At 37.4% G+C, this 14,016-nt stretch overlaps 1 protein-coding gene across 1 annotated transcript; it reads right to left on the bottom strand.

The window, feature by feature from the left end:
- Window positions 1–4,495: 4,495 nt before the first annotated feature.
- On the bottom strand, window positions 4,496–8,895 carry LOC306845047 (frizzled-7-A-like). The gene is made up of 2 exons (XM_079377573.1): window positions 8,521–8,895; window positions 4,496–7,727 (listed from the first exon to the last, which is right to left on the bottom strand). Exon 2 carries the CDS (start codon window positions 7,718–7,720, stop codon window positions 6,083–6,085), a length of 1,638 nt encoding a protein of 545 aa, XP_079233699.1. The 5' UTR covers window positions 7,721–7,727; window positions 8,521–8,895; the 3' UTR covers window positions 4,496–6,082.
- Window positions 8,896–14,016: the final 5,121 nt, after the last annotated feature.

The raw sequence follows: 14,016 nt of genomic DNA on the forward strand, positions 1-14,016 counted from the left end.
CACCTAATATAAAGTGGGACCAAACAAACTAATTTGAAATTAATAAATACAGTTACAGTATGACAATAAATAAATAAGATATAAAATGCCATATGTCATATAAATTCTCTTTCCCAACTTTGTAATTTTAAAATCAGACCAAGACCAATTTAAGGATGGCATCTGTACAAAATTATATATAAAGTAGTGCTGTCAAACAATTAATCGCGATATATTATGTAAACAAAATGTTTATTTTGAATGCAATTAATAGTGATTAATTGTTTGACAGCACTAATATAAAATAATAATAAAAACAATAATTAAAATAAGTATTACATAAAAAGTGCTATATAACAAAATTTATTAACACTTCCACTTTGGAAAAACAATATTATGTTGTTTTGTTTAGAGTTTTTCCAATTCAATGTGTTCTTTTTGGTATTACAAAAAAATATACAATTACATTTTGTCATATTATTTCATATTTCAATTAAATAAAATATATATAATTAAATAAAATCATTGACAATTAAATTTTAAAAATTTACAAAGAAAAAATTAAGCTTTTTGTCTCCCAACTTGTACAGTAATATTAATATTAATCAAAATATGATGTATATATTTTTGCTTATATAATTATGTTTGTGATTATATTGTGACTATATGTGGTTGAAGATTCTGATTTGATCAAAGGAGGAAGAATTTGAGAACCAATGCTTTAATGCAATGCCATTCTCTAAGCAATTACTTTGAGGATCTCGGTGTTATTATGGGATTGATCCAGTTTGGCTGATGTCGTCATATATGGATGCGTGAAAAACTGTCTGGAACTACTTAACATTGTGCTCATTAATTCTACATAATGGATTGAAATTCCTACACTGCAGCTCTGAAGAGATTAATTATTTTGCAAAAGTAACAATATTACCTGTGATTCAGTGTGTTTCCAAAGTCACATTCAAGGATGCAATGTTTGAGGGTCGTGCTCTGCTGCATGTCGGTGTGGTGGGAGAGAGGGCCTTACTGTGCTGTACAGAAAAATTGTTTATTTTAAGTGTCTGATTCCAGGAAGGGCCAGATATTAAAGCAGGAGGAAAAGAGAGAGTGTTTTGTGTGTGTGTGTGTGTGTGTGTTGAAACGGAGGGGTCTGGGAGTGAAACATGGTGTTGGGTGGATAAAGTGATGAGAAAGAGAATGAGAGAGAGAGATGAGAAGAGATACACAAGCGAGAGGGATGGAATGAGGTTCTTGGAAAGAAAGGGAACACTTATAAATAATGTTCATGTGGTGCTACATGAGCCATACAAATGCCTTAGGGATCTTTATAAAACAAGACTGTGCGTTCCCCTTTGAGATTAAGTGGTTTTTCAAAGTTTCACCTTCAGATCAAGGAGTTTTCATGCATCATTGTTACCTTAGACTTAAACTTTTTGACTTTGAGTAGTCAAAAAGTGTGTAAAAAGTATCATACCGATGCATTGCATCCTATTAGTGTTCAAACATAATGCATAGAATTCACACAAATAATGTGTGTGCTGGTTGTTAGGCACAAAGTGTTGCTGTGGGGGCCTCCGCTATAGCCGAACCCCAAAAGGATGATCCAATTTCTGTGCCTGGGATACGGCACCTCCGAAACCCTAAACACTACCAGATGAGGCCTCGCAAAAAAAATGGAGGAGGGCTGGCGTGTGTTTATTCAGGGGGGAAGGGTGCAGATCACCTATGAGCTCACATTTTCATTAAGTTTAGCTTGCATTAGAAGGATGCGTTGCATATGTACACTTTAAAAGGATCATATAACGAGGAACATTTTCTTGGTCTATTTGAGTAAAAGAGCTATGAAAGCATCCTGTAACTTTTAGAGCTCCTCCCTAGTCCATAAAGATCATACTTTCAGCTAAACTGCAAAAACAGCTTGTTATGTATTTCTAGAAGTCAGACAGATGAGTATTCACACACACGCAACAGGCTACCTATTTGGGGTTCAGAAACTTGGTCCAGAAGGCATGGTTACATAGCCTAATAATGTTCCTAACACCAGAAAAATTAATAATTAGGGCAAACAGTTTGAAAGTCTACAAAACATAGTGCTAGAACCTGCATTAGGAAATGGCTTACGGTTATTTTAACAAGGCCTCAGCTGTGATTAATGTACCTTAATCATGCAGCAAATGTTTGATCCAAAGCGACTTATGTGTGGCACATTTCATAGTGAATTGTAAAACTGTCACGAGACAATATAGATTAAAAATGAAATAAAGGCTTTTATATAAAAGGCAAAAAGAAATAAACAGCTAACGTGAATTGTAAAAATTGGCGTGAAATGTCTCAGTTTTAAATGTGAGACTGTACACAACTTGTGATGATAAACTCACGAGCCCTTTAAGGATGCAGATAACAGCCCTGATACACAGAGAGAAAAAGAGCAGGAGAAAGTGTAGCAATATTTCTGGCACAAATACTCGCTGATCTGTACTGTGGGAAACTGAACTGAACTGGGGGAAATATTATGTATCAAGAAGGAATGTTTCCCTGGGCAGCCCCACCGTCAACTTCCTTTTCGTATTTCTATCAAGGAGAGAGCACAGAATAGACATCAGATACCTAAACCATCAAGGTGATCTGCTGAGACAGCTCTTTACACGGGTAAACAATGTTAACACCTTGGAAAACATAGGTTATAGCTTTGTTTGTGGCCTTAGTATCGATACAAATTCAGGTAATTGTATCTCAAGGGATTGAAAGACTGTTCCTATAAAGGGTGTGCAGTTACCTGGGAAAACGTGTTTCTTTCAGGAGGTGGAAGGCACCTGGGACACACAATAGGTAACAGATTTCCACAAAAATGTACTCAAATGCTCATCACAGATGTAGCTGTTAACCCAATAGGCTTGGCTGTGGGTGACCATAAATTGTCAAGGTGTGGCCATATTCAGAGGACCTGTGGGCTCTTTTGTGAACTGTTGTGGTATGTAAACAGAGCTTGGTTTAGCATCTTGTATAATATAAATTCAGACATGCTTCTTGTGTCGAATTGCACACTTTTGTTCAGAGAAAACCTGTGCAAATACATCCAAATTTGCCCTTAGATTGACTTTTGGACTAATGCATGAGTAATTCTCAGAAGACGGTGGTATCTGTGGCTTCTCTGTTACGGTTGAACGTTCAATAAATCATTTTGTTTTTCACTTTGGGGCCAAAGTGTCATTTCCCTAACTAGCCGTAGACACACAATAAAAGGTTATAACCTCCCAAATATTTTGATTAGTGGTCAACAAATATTACTTTTTGAAAGTCGTGAAGAAACAACAGATTTGTTTTCTGTATTGCAATGTACATACATGTAAAATGGATTATCGGAAGTTGAAACGACTTGAATTTGAAGTCAAACATTATTATTCTGGGTCCTAAATTATGATTATTGTCTTTTAAAGTGTCAATATTTATCATTACTAGATTAAAGCCAACCCTAAAGTGCTGCATTATTTCACCCTCATAACTCTAAGTTTCAAATCGATCATTTTAATAGATATCTGAGGAAATTATGATACTATCACTCAGTTTGTTGTGCCTTATATGAAATCACACATTATAATTTTAATAACCCATGATATTCGTCTCTTAGAATATGTTTGATGTCAACCCTTCTAAATGTTTTGGGGTTGAACGTTACAGGAATTTAAGATCAATGCAAAAAATGTCTGTTAGCAGTATTATCTAGCAAACATCATCGTCAAACACATTATTTAGTTAGTATTCTTGTGCCAAGAACACTATTTCTTCCCAGAAAAGAGCTGAACTATTGAGCTTGACAAGGCAATGTGTACACATAATGAAATACTGATAAAGACTTTATGAGAAATGTTTGAAGTATGTGGTGTTTTCTAATGTCCGTTCCCCAAATGAAGTCACAAAGATCACACACCAGGATTTTTAAAAGGGGAAATGTCACAGCAAAACAGGGGTGAGTGCCAGGAAAAAAGTAAACTGAAAAAAATAAAAAGATTTTGAGTACATACCATTTCAGATTTTCTATTTCTAGTTTCACATTCAAAGTGTTTCTGCATTTTTTTATTTACTAGCAATTTCTAATTGAAAATTGATTATACAACACTTTTACTGTAAAAAAAAAAAAAATCTGAAGTAATGTGACTAATTATTCATTATATAAATATGTTAAATAATGTGGTAATTTTTCCTAAGAATGCCACATAACTCACCTCGGTAAACCCACTGCTGTTATGTTACAAACATGTGTGTGTGTGTGTGTGTTTATGGGCTGGAAGCAAATCAGACAGCGACAGTTTACACTGTTGTAAAAATTCCATAAACCCAACTGTCAATCCAAGAGATGGACGTTTCTTGGCTGCACACGCTGTGGATTTTACACACTTCACATCCCCAGAGGCATTGAGTGCTAACACACCCAATCAGACACTGGGGTGCGTGTAGTGTACCCACACAAATAATCATATTACACCAGAAAAACAACTGCATGATCTAGAGATACTTTATGTTTTATGAACATTATTGTTCAAAATACAGATTAAAAACATGTTTTACAAGGGCAGTTTGTAGCATTATGGCTCGCTGCCATGTAATCATAATCCTGTACGATTTGGACACAGATGAAACGTGGTATTCCAGATACCGAATACAAGAATTCTGGATCCTTCCTCCTCAAAATCATTAGTACTGTATCTATTCTCAAAGATACTGTAACCCACCCACTCCCATCACCTTCCAAATGCCCTTACAGAGAAATATCCCCCAACTCTCTGGGAAAAAAAAAAAACAGGAGAAGGGGACGTGGGATGGGGCGTTTCCCTCACCCTAAAGAATTAAGCAGTATCCAGTTTCATTTGGAGAGGAGGGGTACAGATCTTATGCTTTGGTGCATCTCAGGGCTTCCTGTTGTCCCAGAGGCAGGGTGGCAAACTTCACACCATTCGTGATTATATCCTGTTTTTGTAGGCCACTTTTATGTTTCTTTCTGTCTTAGAAGAAATGTTTACTCTTTCACCGTTATAGCCCCTCTTGATTCTTTAGTTCACCCTTATTCTGTCGTTGTCCTTGCTTCTCCCCTCTTAGATTCATGCTACAGACTGAAACCATTAATGGACTCGAGACACATGGAGGGCAACACACTTGAGGTCTGTTGTTGTAGTAAATTATGCAGCTATCAGTTTCAACTACTCGCTAACAACTGTTTTGGGGGAAATATCAAAGTGTCGTCACAGCATCGACACGAGTCACCATTTGTGCAAACGAAATCAAGCCAAAGCAGCTTTTAAAAATCTAATCACTTTATTAAGTGAAATTGAAAAAGGCCTTAAACAAAATTCATCTGCTTAAATACATCATACATCTTTTGACAGAAATGTGATATTTACAAATAACGAAATATGGTAACATTTCCTCCTGTACATACTTCTGGGCTAAACATTTTTAATCCTGTCAGTCACTTTCGTATCGCTAAGGCCTTTATTAAATTACTTCATGAGACCTGGCTTGATATGGCAACATGGATGAATAAGCAACTCATGACCAAAGAACATTAAATTTAACTAGTTCTAAAATCTAAATAAATGGCCATGTGCAACCAAATACTAAAATATGTAATCTATGAGAAAAAGACCAAACAATGTGGTAAAAAAAAACAAGGGAGACATTCATTCAACAACAGGAATTGATCAGAACTGCAAGGCACAAGACATTGTGCAGACATTTTTGCCCGCCACAGGGTGAAAAAAACCTGGCGTATACTCCTGATAACTGAAGTCATCATTAAAGTCCCCACATCAGTACGAAAGATAAAAGAGTTCTGCCATCTTTTCCATTAAAATCATTAGTAAGGTTTCCAAGGCTTAAAATTTAAAAACCATTTTGAGATTTAGTCCATTGGAGAAACGCATGTTCTTTGGAGTTGTGCTTTCAAAAGTGTTGGCAAAGTCTGGGCACTTTATAAATGAGAAAAGCATCATGCTGGGCTCACACAGCAGTGTCTTCTACTAACAGCATGGTTTAACATAGTATGTGTGACCTCATCCCAGTTCACGTTTCCTTTCAATATTGACCTGTATTTCTCACAAAGTTCAGTTCACACTGTCGTCTCGCCCTGGTTGTTGCCCAGCCGCTTGTAAAACTTGCGCCATGACTGTAGAGTTTTTCCAGACCAGATCCAGAATCCTGACGTGATTCCTACGATCATAGTCATGAGGTACTTGATCATAAACACAGTGAAATCCGGCGTCATTGGCGCAAAGTTGTTGGCCGGACATGGCACAGCAAAACGCTTGCACGTCTGCATGTGCCAAGTTTTTTCCCACTGCTCACGGAACGCTTGTTCATAGAAGTAACACGCAATGACGATAGTAGCTGGAACGGTGTAGAGGACGCTGAAAACACCAATACGCACCATCAGCTTCTCCAGCTTTTCTGTCTTGGTGCCATCATGCTTCATAATGGTACGGATGCGGAACAACGAGACAAATCCAGCCAGAAGAAAAGACGTTCCGATGAAGAGGTAAACAAACAAGGGGGCAAGGACGAATCCACGTAAGGCGTCAACATTGTAGATGCCCACATAGCATACGCCGGTCAGAAGGTCTCCATCCACTTGTCCCAAGGCGAGGATGGTGATGGTCTTCACAGCGGGGACAGCCCACGCTGCCAGGTGGAAATATTGAGAGTTGGCTTCAATTGCTTCATGGCCCCATTTCATTCCAGCAGAAAGGAACCATGTGAGAGACAGGATCACCCACCAGATTGAGCTGGCCATGCCAAAGAAATACAGGATCATGAAGAGAATGGTGCAACCTTCTTTTTTAGTCCCTTGAGCCACAGTCCTATAAGCGTCATCTCTGAACTTGTCAATGCAGACCACCTTATCCTCCAGCAAAAACCCGGCCGCATAAGCCACCGCCACCATAAAGTAACACCCGGAGAGGAAGATGATGGGGCGTTCTGGGTAACGGAACCGGCGCATATCCACAAGGTAAGTGAGGACCGTGAACAGGGTACTCACGCAGCATAGGATAGACCAGATTCCTACCCAGAGCCGACCGAATCGGACCTCTTCCTCATTGAAGTACATCAGGCCGTGCGGCTGTTTGTGCTCGCAAGGGGCGCTGCAGTTTTTCGCCCCTAAAAATTGGTAATTGAGGTAGGAAGGGACTGTTAGTTGAAGAGGGCAAGTAAAAGCCTGACTTTGGCGTGGCGCATGCATGCGTGGAGTGAAGGGCTCCGGTATATAAGGCGCGGGGTCTGATTTATTCTGTCCCACACAGATTTCTCCAGCTCCGTGTACTGGAAAGTTCTCACAGCGGAGTCGTTCGGGCCACTGGAAGCCGAACTTGTTCATGAGGGCCTCGCACCCTTGTCTCGCACGCTCACACAGAGAGCGACAGGGAGGAATTGCCTGTTCTAGAACCGTACACACCGGTGAATACATGGAACAGAGGAAAAACTTCAAATCTTGAGAACACTGAACTTTGACCAGGGGGTAGAACTGGTGCACCTCCAGTCCTGCGTCCTCCTGGTTGGTGTGTCCCAGGAGGTTTGGCATGATAGTTTGGTTATACTGGATGTCTGTGCACAGGGGGATAGATATGGGTTGGCAGAACCCATGCTCTGGGACGGAGATACCCTTCTCTTCGTGATACTGGGTGGAAGACAGTCCAAGCAGTAGTGTTGTGATGAATAAGAGGCATGGACTGACTTCCCATACCGCCATCATTGATTGCCTGGAAAACATAGAAATGTGGAAAATGTCACCATTACAGCTAGTAGTTATTTTTAACTAGAAGTAATTCAATAGTGACTAGTATCTTTTAAGAATTTCACTAACTAATCATGAGATTTCTTTTCTAAACTCTCTATTCAATCAGTCACTATATCCAAGTAGTGGCAAGCAACTGTTCTTTTGTTACTGGAAGTGTATCAACTACTAATATATATCAGCTGTTCACTTCAGGCAAGAATATTTGTTGCTAGTACCTAATCTAGTTTTACTAGTACCTCTTCAGTAGGTATTAATACTAATATGAACTTGTAACCATTTAAATAGTTACTAGCATCTCTTCCAATTTTCTTAGTACTTTCTTAGAATTCAATGGCAAAATTTTAAATTTGTTACCAGAAACAATAGAAAACTTAAAATGTCAGTATATGGTTAATGACTAGTAGAAAATGAATAACTAGAAGTATGCAATAATTACATACTTGTGAGTAATTGGATAAACACTGGTCAGGCTATTGAAAGAAGTACTAGTCTCTAATGAACAGCTATTAGTGAAACTGAAAAAGATACAAGTCACTATCGGATTACACACAAGAAAATAATACAAAACATAAAATGTATAGTAGCTGTAAGAAAATGCAAAAACGGCTTTCGGGAAACTTTTAAACAAAGGAATGTTTCACAGACTAAAACCAAATCGTGAGATTAAATCTATCTACACACATAAATCTCTATAAAGAGACTTAAACTTCATCCATTGTCGCATAAAAACCGAACACAAACAAATGTAAACTTACTAGAATGTTCGTGTTCCGCGAGACTTGTTACAATGTGATATTCCTCCAATCCGATCAGGAGCTCCAGACGTGTCTGATCACTCGTAGGCTACAAGGCGAATCACGAACTATCCTCCAGCTCGGAGTTTTTTGCGTTCAGGTATTCATGATGACCCCTGTTTTCGAGACTACTCCACATATTTCATCATCAGAATCCCCAAACATCTGCCTCCTTTTGAGCTCGGCCCTCCTCTCCCTTGCAACACAATGTAAGAAACTTTCTCCGCCACTCCTGTTCAATCTGCAGCTCTATCTCTGTAAAGTTGATTCGCTGACTCCACTTTGCGCCACAGTAATGATAAAACGGTTTCAAGCAGCCCTTCATTCACGGTCCCTAGCGCTTCTCCACGGGGCGCCTTGAAACCTCCTACCTTCCCACCAATGGGAAGATGTGTTTTTCTTAGAGCAGCGTACCTTATTGGATCGGAAGGAATATTTTAGAAAAGGGTGGGATTGTAGTGTCTTCTTGCCCCAAATTAATTTTTTAAATGTATGCATATGTATTGGAATCTTGGGGCCCAAACTGAACGAGTGTAATAATTCCCCAGTTCAAAGCGAATACTTTGTTGCATAGGTGATTTAAAATGTCTTTAAAATTTGGTGATATTTGGAGGGACAATCTTTTTTTTTTTTTGCGATCTGCATGGAGTTAACCTTAGAAATAGATGTGTGTGCAGTAAAACTAATGGATTTATAGCAGAGACTCAACTGAATGTGATTTCTGCCACATAGATCATAAAGCTATTTGGTGATGAAGTGGGAGCCGGACTGAATTATTACTCTCAAACAAATATAAGAGCACATTCAACTTGTGAAAAGTTAAATCTGGTGATTTGTAAGCTGAAAACGGCAGAAAGCCTGTGCATGTGTACTTATGATTAATGTGAAATCTGCTTATGAGAAATCGCTGGCCAAGTATTGGAAACCATAGGCCAAACTAGTGACATATTCCTGCTGTAATGGCCATATTTATAGTGATGTTTGAGCTGAGAGATGTTGATAAATCTCAATGGTATGTGAGTCTTGTAGATTTATATAGCCAGAGATACATCTGATGACGAAACCAGGACAAATGCATAGGGTGACCAAGCAAGGCATATAACAGATGCTGCTCAGACAGTATTATTCAAAATAGTTTTTTTCCAGTCATGCTTGAAATAGTTTTTCCATTTTTTGGTGCACCCTTAATTGAATAGCACAGACAATGTGCATGTTCTCAAAAGCAAAATGAATTTGATAGCAATCAGAGTCTAAATAAACCTAATCGATGATTTTAAAGATATGTTTATCACTATGTCTGTTCTTTTTGCTTATCCACATCTCTGCCAGAAAGATATCTGGATCCAATGTCTGTTATACAAACATTTGTCTCTCCCTTTCACATTCAACAGAATATTTTATCCATCTGTCAGCATTCCTTATCTCTTGCTGTATTAATTACACAAACACACAGTATTTGACCTCCAATATCACTTCAAAACTGATCTTGCTAGCAGCAGTTTGGTCTCACGGATGGACTCACATCTGAAAGAAAGTAGCAAAGAAAACAGTTTATGTGAGAGCAGAGCAAATACTTTTCAGCAGATCTTTTAATAAAAGATGAGATTTGTAGTCTTTAGGAATACATTGATGTGAAGCTAGTAACTGTTTTTGATATTACACCAGGCCATAAGAAGCATTATATCAGAATCCCAGGTTGAAAAGACTAGTATTCAGCTAAATCTGACACCTAATTACTGCAATGTTTATCTCCTTTCTTTCTCAATTCTTTCCTCTCACACACAATCTCTGACAACAATTTGTCGTTCCTAACACTGTATTGTGGCTTTCATGGTGCCAAAGAAGCATTTGGTTTTCTTTTGCTGTGTGAGAGAGGTGAGATACATCTGTTTAGCCTAAAATAACAACTAATGAAATTGAATGAACAGTAAAATAATTATCTGTAACAAAACGACAATCTAGGATTGGAAAAAAGAAGGTTTCTTAAGATAAGGATAAAAAACAGCTATGTGGATTAAATCTTTTAATCATGTGTGTTCTCTTTTTCCTGAATATGAGTTTTGGCTTTATTTTCATACTGACATGCTTTCTTCACTCCTCATACATTATACTGTACTGTATGTATGCATATCTGCATTGCTTTGACCATCCTCTGTATTTCCCACCTTCTTGCACACCATGATTGGTTAATTATACAATGCCTGCATGCTATTTGTTAAACTACTTTTTTTTTGTCATTATCTTCTAAAGTATGAAAAACTAAAAACAAAGCCAAAACCTTTTTTTCTCTGGACATGTTTGGATGCATGATCACATAGTAGACACATAAAAAGAGTATCAGCTGCACAGTATCACTTTGAGCTCATGCTGCTCACATGCCCCTTAAGTGTCCAGTGTGAAACTGGTGTAACATTAAGCTAGTCTGACTCCAGATTATAGCTTGAGTGTTCACTGTATTTCCATGGGGGGCCACATTAGATAAATGTGAGAACAATGGAGATATTTTCATTTTTTGGAGAAAGAGAATGCTTGCCCATGCAAAACTCTTGTGGTGTTTTAAGCTTGTTGCTAAGTGGTTGCTAGGGTGTTTGCTTACTGACCCAAATCAAAAGAGACCCACCCAAGTTTCTGTGATATTCTGGTCTCTAGATATGGGGTCTTGGTCACACCATCATTGTAAATCTAGACTGAAATAATGTTTGTAATTTTTATAGAAGCTAAAAAAGCTGTTGATTGGATAATTCATCACATACAGTTAAAAATTGTAAATGGTTTAACATTGCATTATATATAATTTTACTATAAAATACTGTCAAACTTATGTTTTTTTGTTTTTTGTTTTGCTTGTAAATTAATTATGAATTGATAATTTACTCCGAATAACAGATAAAGAACATTTCCAGAAGCATGACACATCACATGATTACATTTTGAACAAATAATTATTTTATTCTCATTTTGTTATCAGTAATGTACTATTTTGTGATACATTTTCAGTTAGTTAATGTTTTTGCATTATTTTAGCATCATGTATGTTACCATGATGGTGTTTTTCCTTATCTTTGTGTGACGAGAATTGGCCATGTTTTAGGGAGAAGCTGAACTCTGATTTCATCATGTGACTTACTATTTTACCACCTTTTATTATTATGGTGTTATATTATATTTTAAAGTTAAAAGAAGAGAGTTTAAGTAGATTGGTATGTGTACATAATATAACTTAATTAAATATATGCTTATAAGTTGTAAAATACACAGGCTTCCCATGATAATGGAAACACGGTCACATTATTTATTTACGATGAATTTCTGGCAACCACAGCTGCCACTTTTCAGTGTAAATTTAACAGTATATTTGTACAGTATATTTATTGGCTTTTTTCACCTGTTAATTAGGTCTAAAAGTCAGATTTCCTAAAAAAAGAGGTCATGGAAAAGTCTCAAAGTCATTCAAAGATCAAATTCTCACATGATTGCCATAGTAAGAATATTTTCTGAATTAAGCCGCTCATTAACTTGTTAACTCACCTGATCCTCAATAATCCCGGCTTTCATTCCTGTACAGCAATATATTTGCAACCTGTGACTAAACTAACATATTCAACAGAATAATACTTCACTGTGCGTCTGTCAATCCATGTGACTCTCTCTCTATCTCAATCTCTCAGATACTCACTTACTTAACAAAAGAATGTTAATAGGGGTTGCATAATGTGCAGCTGTTTCTGGGGTGCTTTTCAGTCATTGTTAAGCCCTTTAATTCATTTTCTTGCTTGCAGTGCAAGAGTCCGAGTGAGAACAGACCAGGAAAGTCAAACACAGATACCCAGGCAGCTCCATTTTAGGAAAAACACCTGATGCAACATTGTGTCTGTGTATAGTACCGCTAATGGGTTGGTATACATTTGACTTGGTCAGCTCTCAAATGGTAATCTTCTCTCAAATGGAGGAAAAGTACATTTACACACTCCTGCTGCTGATACACTTCAGCGGCTCTCTGCTGACCGAACGCAGGGAAGGTTCATTCTAAATGGGTGGTTGTGTTAAAAATCTGGCTCAGAGCAAAGCAGGGGTGAGAGCAAGAAGGAATGCAGGAAAGAGTAGCGCTCCAGTTGGCCCGAATCTGACCACAGATTACTTAGTGCTTAGACACAATCTAATGGATACAGAGCACTGTTAGATTTTTTAAATTATTATTAAAGGGGTAATATTTCCCTATTTTTGACCCCATGCTAACATTTTTGTCTAAAACATACTGTGATAAATTTTAGATGTTATATAGATTTAATCAGTATCAAATTCTGATATATATATATAGATAGATAGATGGATAGATAGATATGAATATAGATAGAAATAATTTTTAAAATTTGTAAAACAAATCGCCCCTATTTTGCCACTGTATTTATGTGACTTTCAGTGGAATGTTTGCTCTGAATTAATTTTTCCTTGGTGGACTGAATAATATGGAAATTAAATTTTTTTTGATCAGTTATTTTTTTCTGCTTTTTATATTTTTCGGCTTACCAGGTTTCCAAATTGCATACCAGTGTTGGCATCTTGCTGAACTTCTTCTAGTCTTTGCCATCTAGTTACTATATCATCTGTTACAGATGTAGAACATATTTTAGATTTATTAACTCCTTTCTTTCTTTCTTTCTTTCTTTCTTTCTTTCTTTCTCTGAAATATATATTTTGATAGTGCACCTGGGACAAAGTGCATTTGACAAAAATCAGGCAACAGTCTCCTCGCTTGATCAATCTGTCAAAATCCCTCACAATTATATTTTCACATTCTATCATTTTGTTCAGCGTCTAGCATGAAGCGAGACACCAAAAGTGATGTTTGGGCCTCTGGTGTCGTTCCTCTGAGCCCCATGTCTGTGTTCTTAATATAGCAGGAAATCCAGCCTAATACCTCCAGTGCATTTGATGGCGGCAGTGGCTGGCCTGGTCCCCCATGTGCTGCCCTACTTCCATGTAATGTAAACTATAGTATATCAAACTACACAGCCAGATGCTTCATGGGTCAGAGTAAAGGAGAACTGGAAGATGGGGCACCGTTGCTTTGCTTTGCAAAGCTTATGTAACATATGATGATTGGTGTGTAACAAAGCGTTGGGCTACAATTCATATAGCTGTAGTTGGAAGCACACTCTTCTACAAATAATGAATGAAGTTAGTGAGTTTACAGTCATGCATTTTCCCTGGAAATATATAAATGTTACACTTCATGCTGTTTTGTTAGTATTATGGAAATAACATTACATTACACATGTTACATGAGACTAAACCGCTTTCTAACCCTATTCTTGCAAAGTACTACTATTCAAAAGTTTGGGGTGATAAGGTCTATTGTTGTTTTTGAGGGAAGTCTCTTATGCGCACCAAAGTTGCATTTATTTGATCAAAAATACATTAAAAACAGTCATACTGCATAATATTATTACAATCTCA

Source organism: Barbus barbus, assembly GCF_936440315.1.
Source record: "Barbus barbus genome assembly, chromosome: 25".
Classification (NCBI taxonomy): Eukaryota; Metazoa; Chordata; class Actinopteri; order Cypriniformes; family Cyprinidae; genus Barbus; species Barbus barbus.

Bases quoted from the DNA above. Each gene is read 5' to 3' on its own strand.
- LOC306845047 (XM_079377573.1), bottom strand. From the start codon at position 7,720: ATGATGGCGGTATGGGAAGTCAGTCCATGCCTCTTATTCATCACAACA.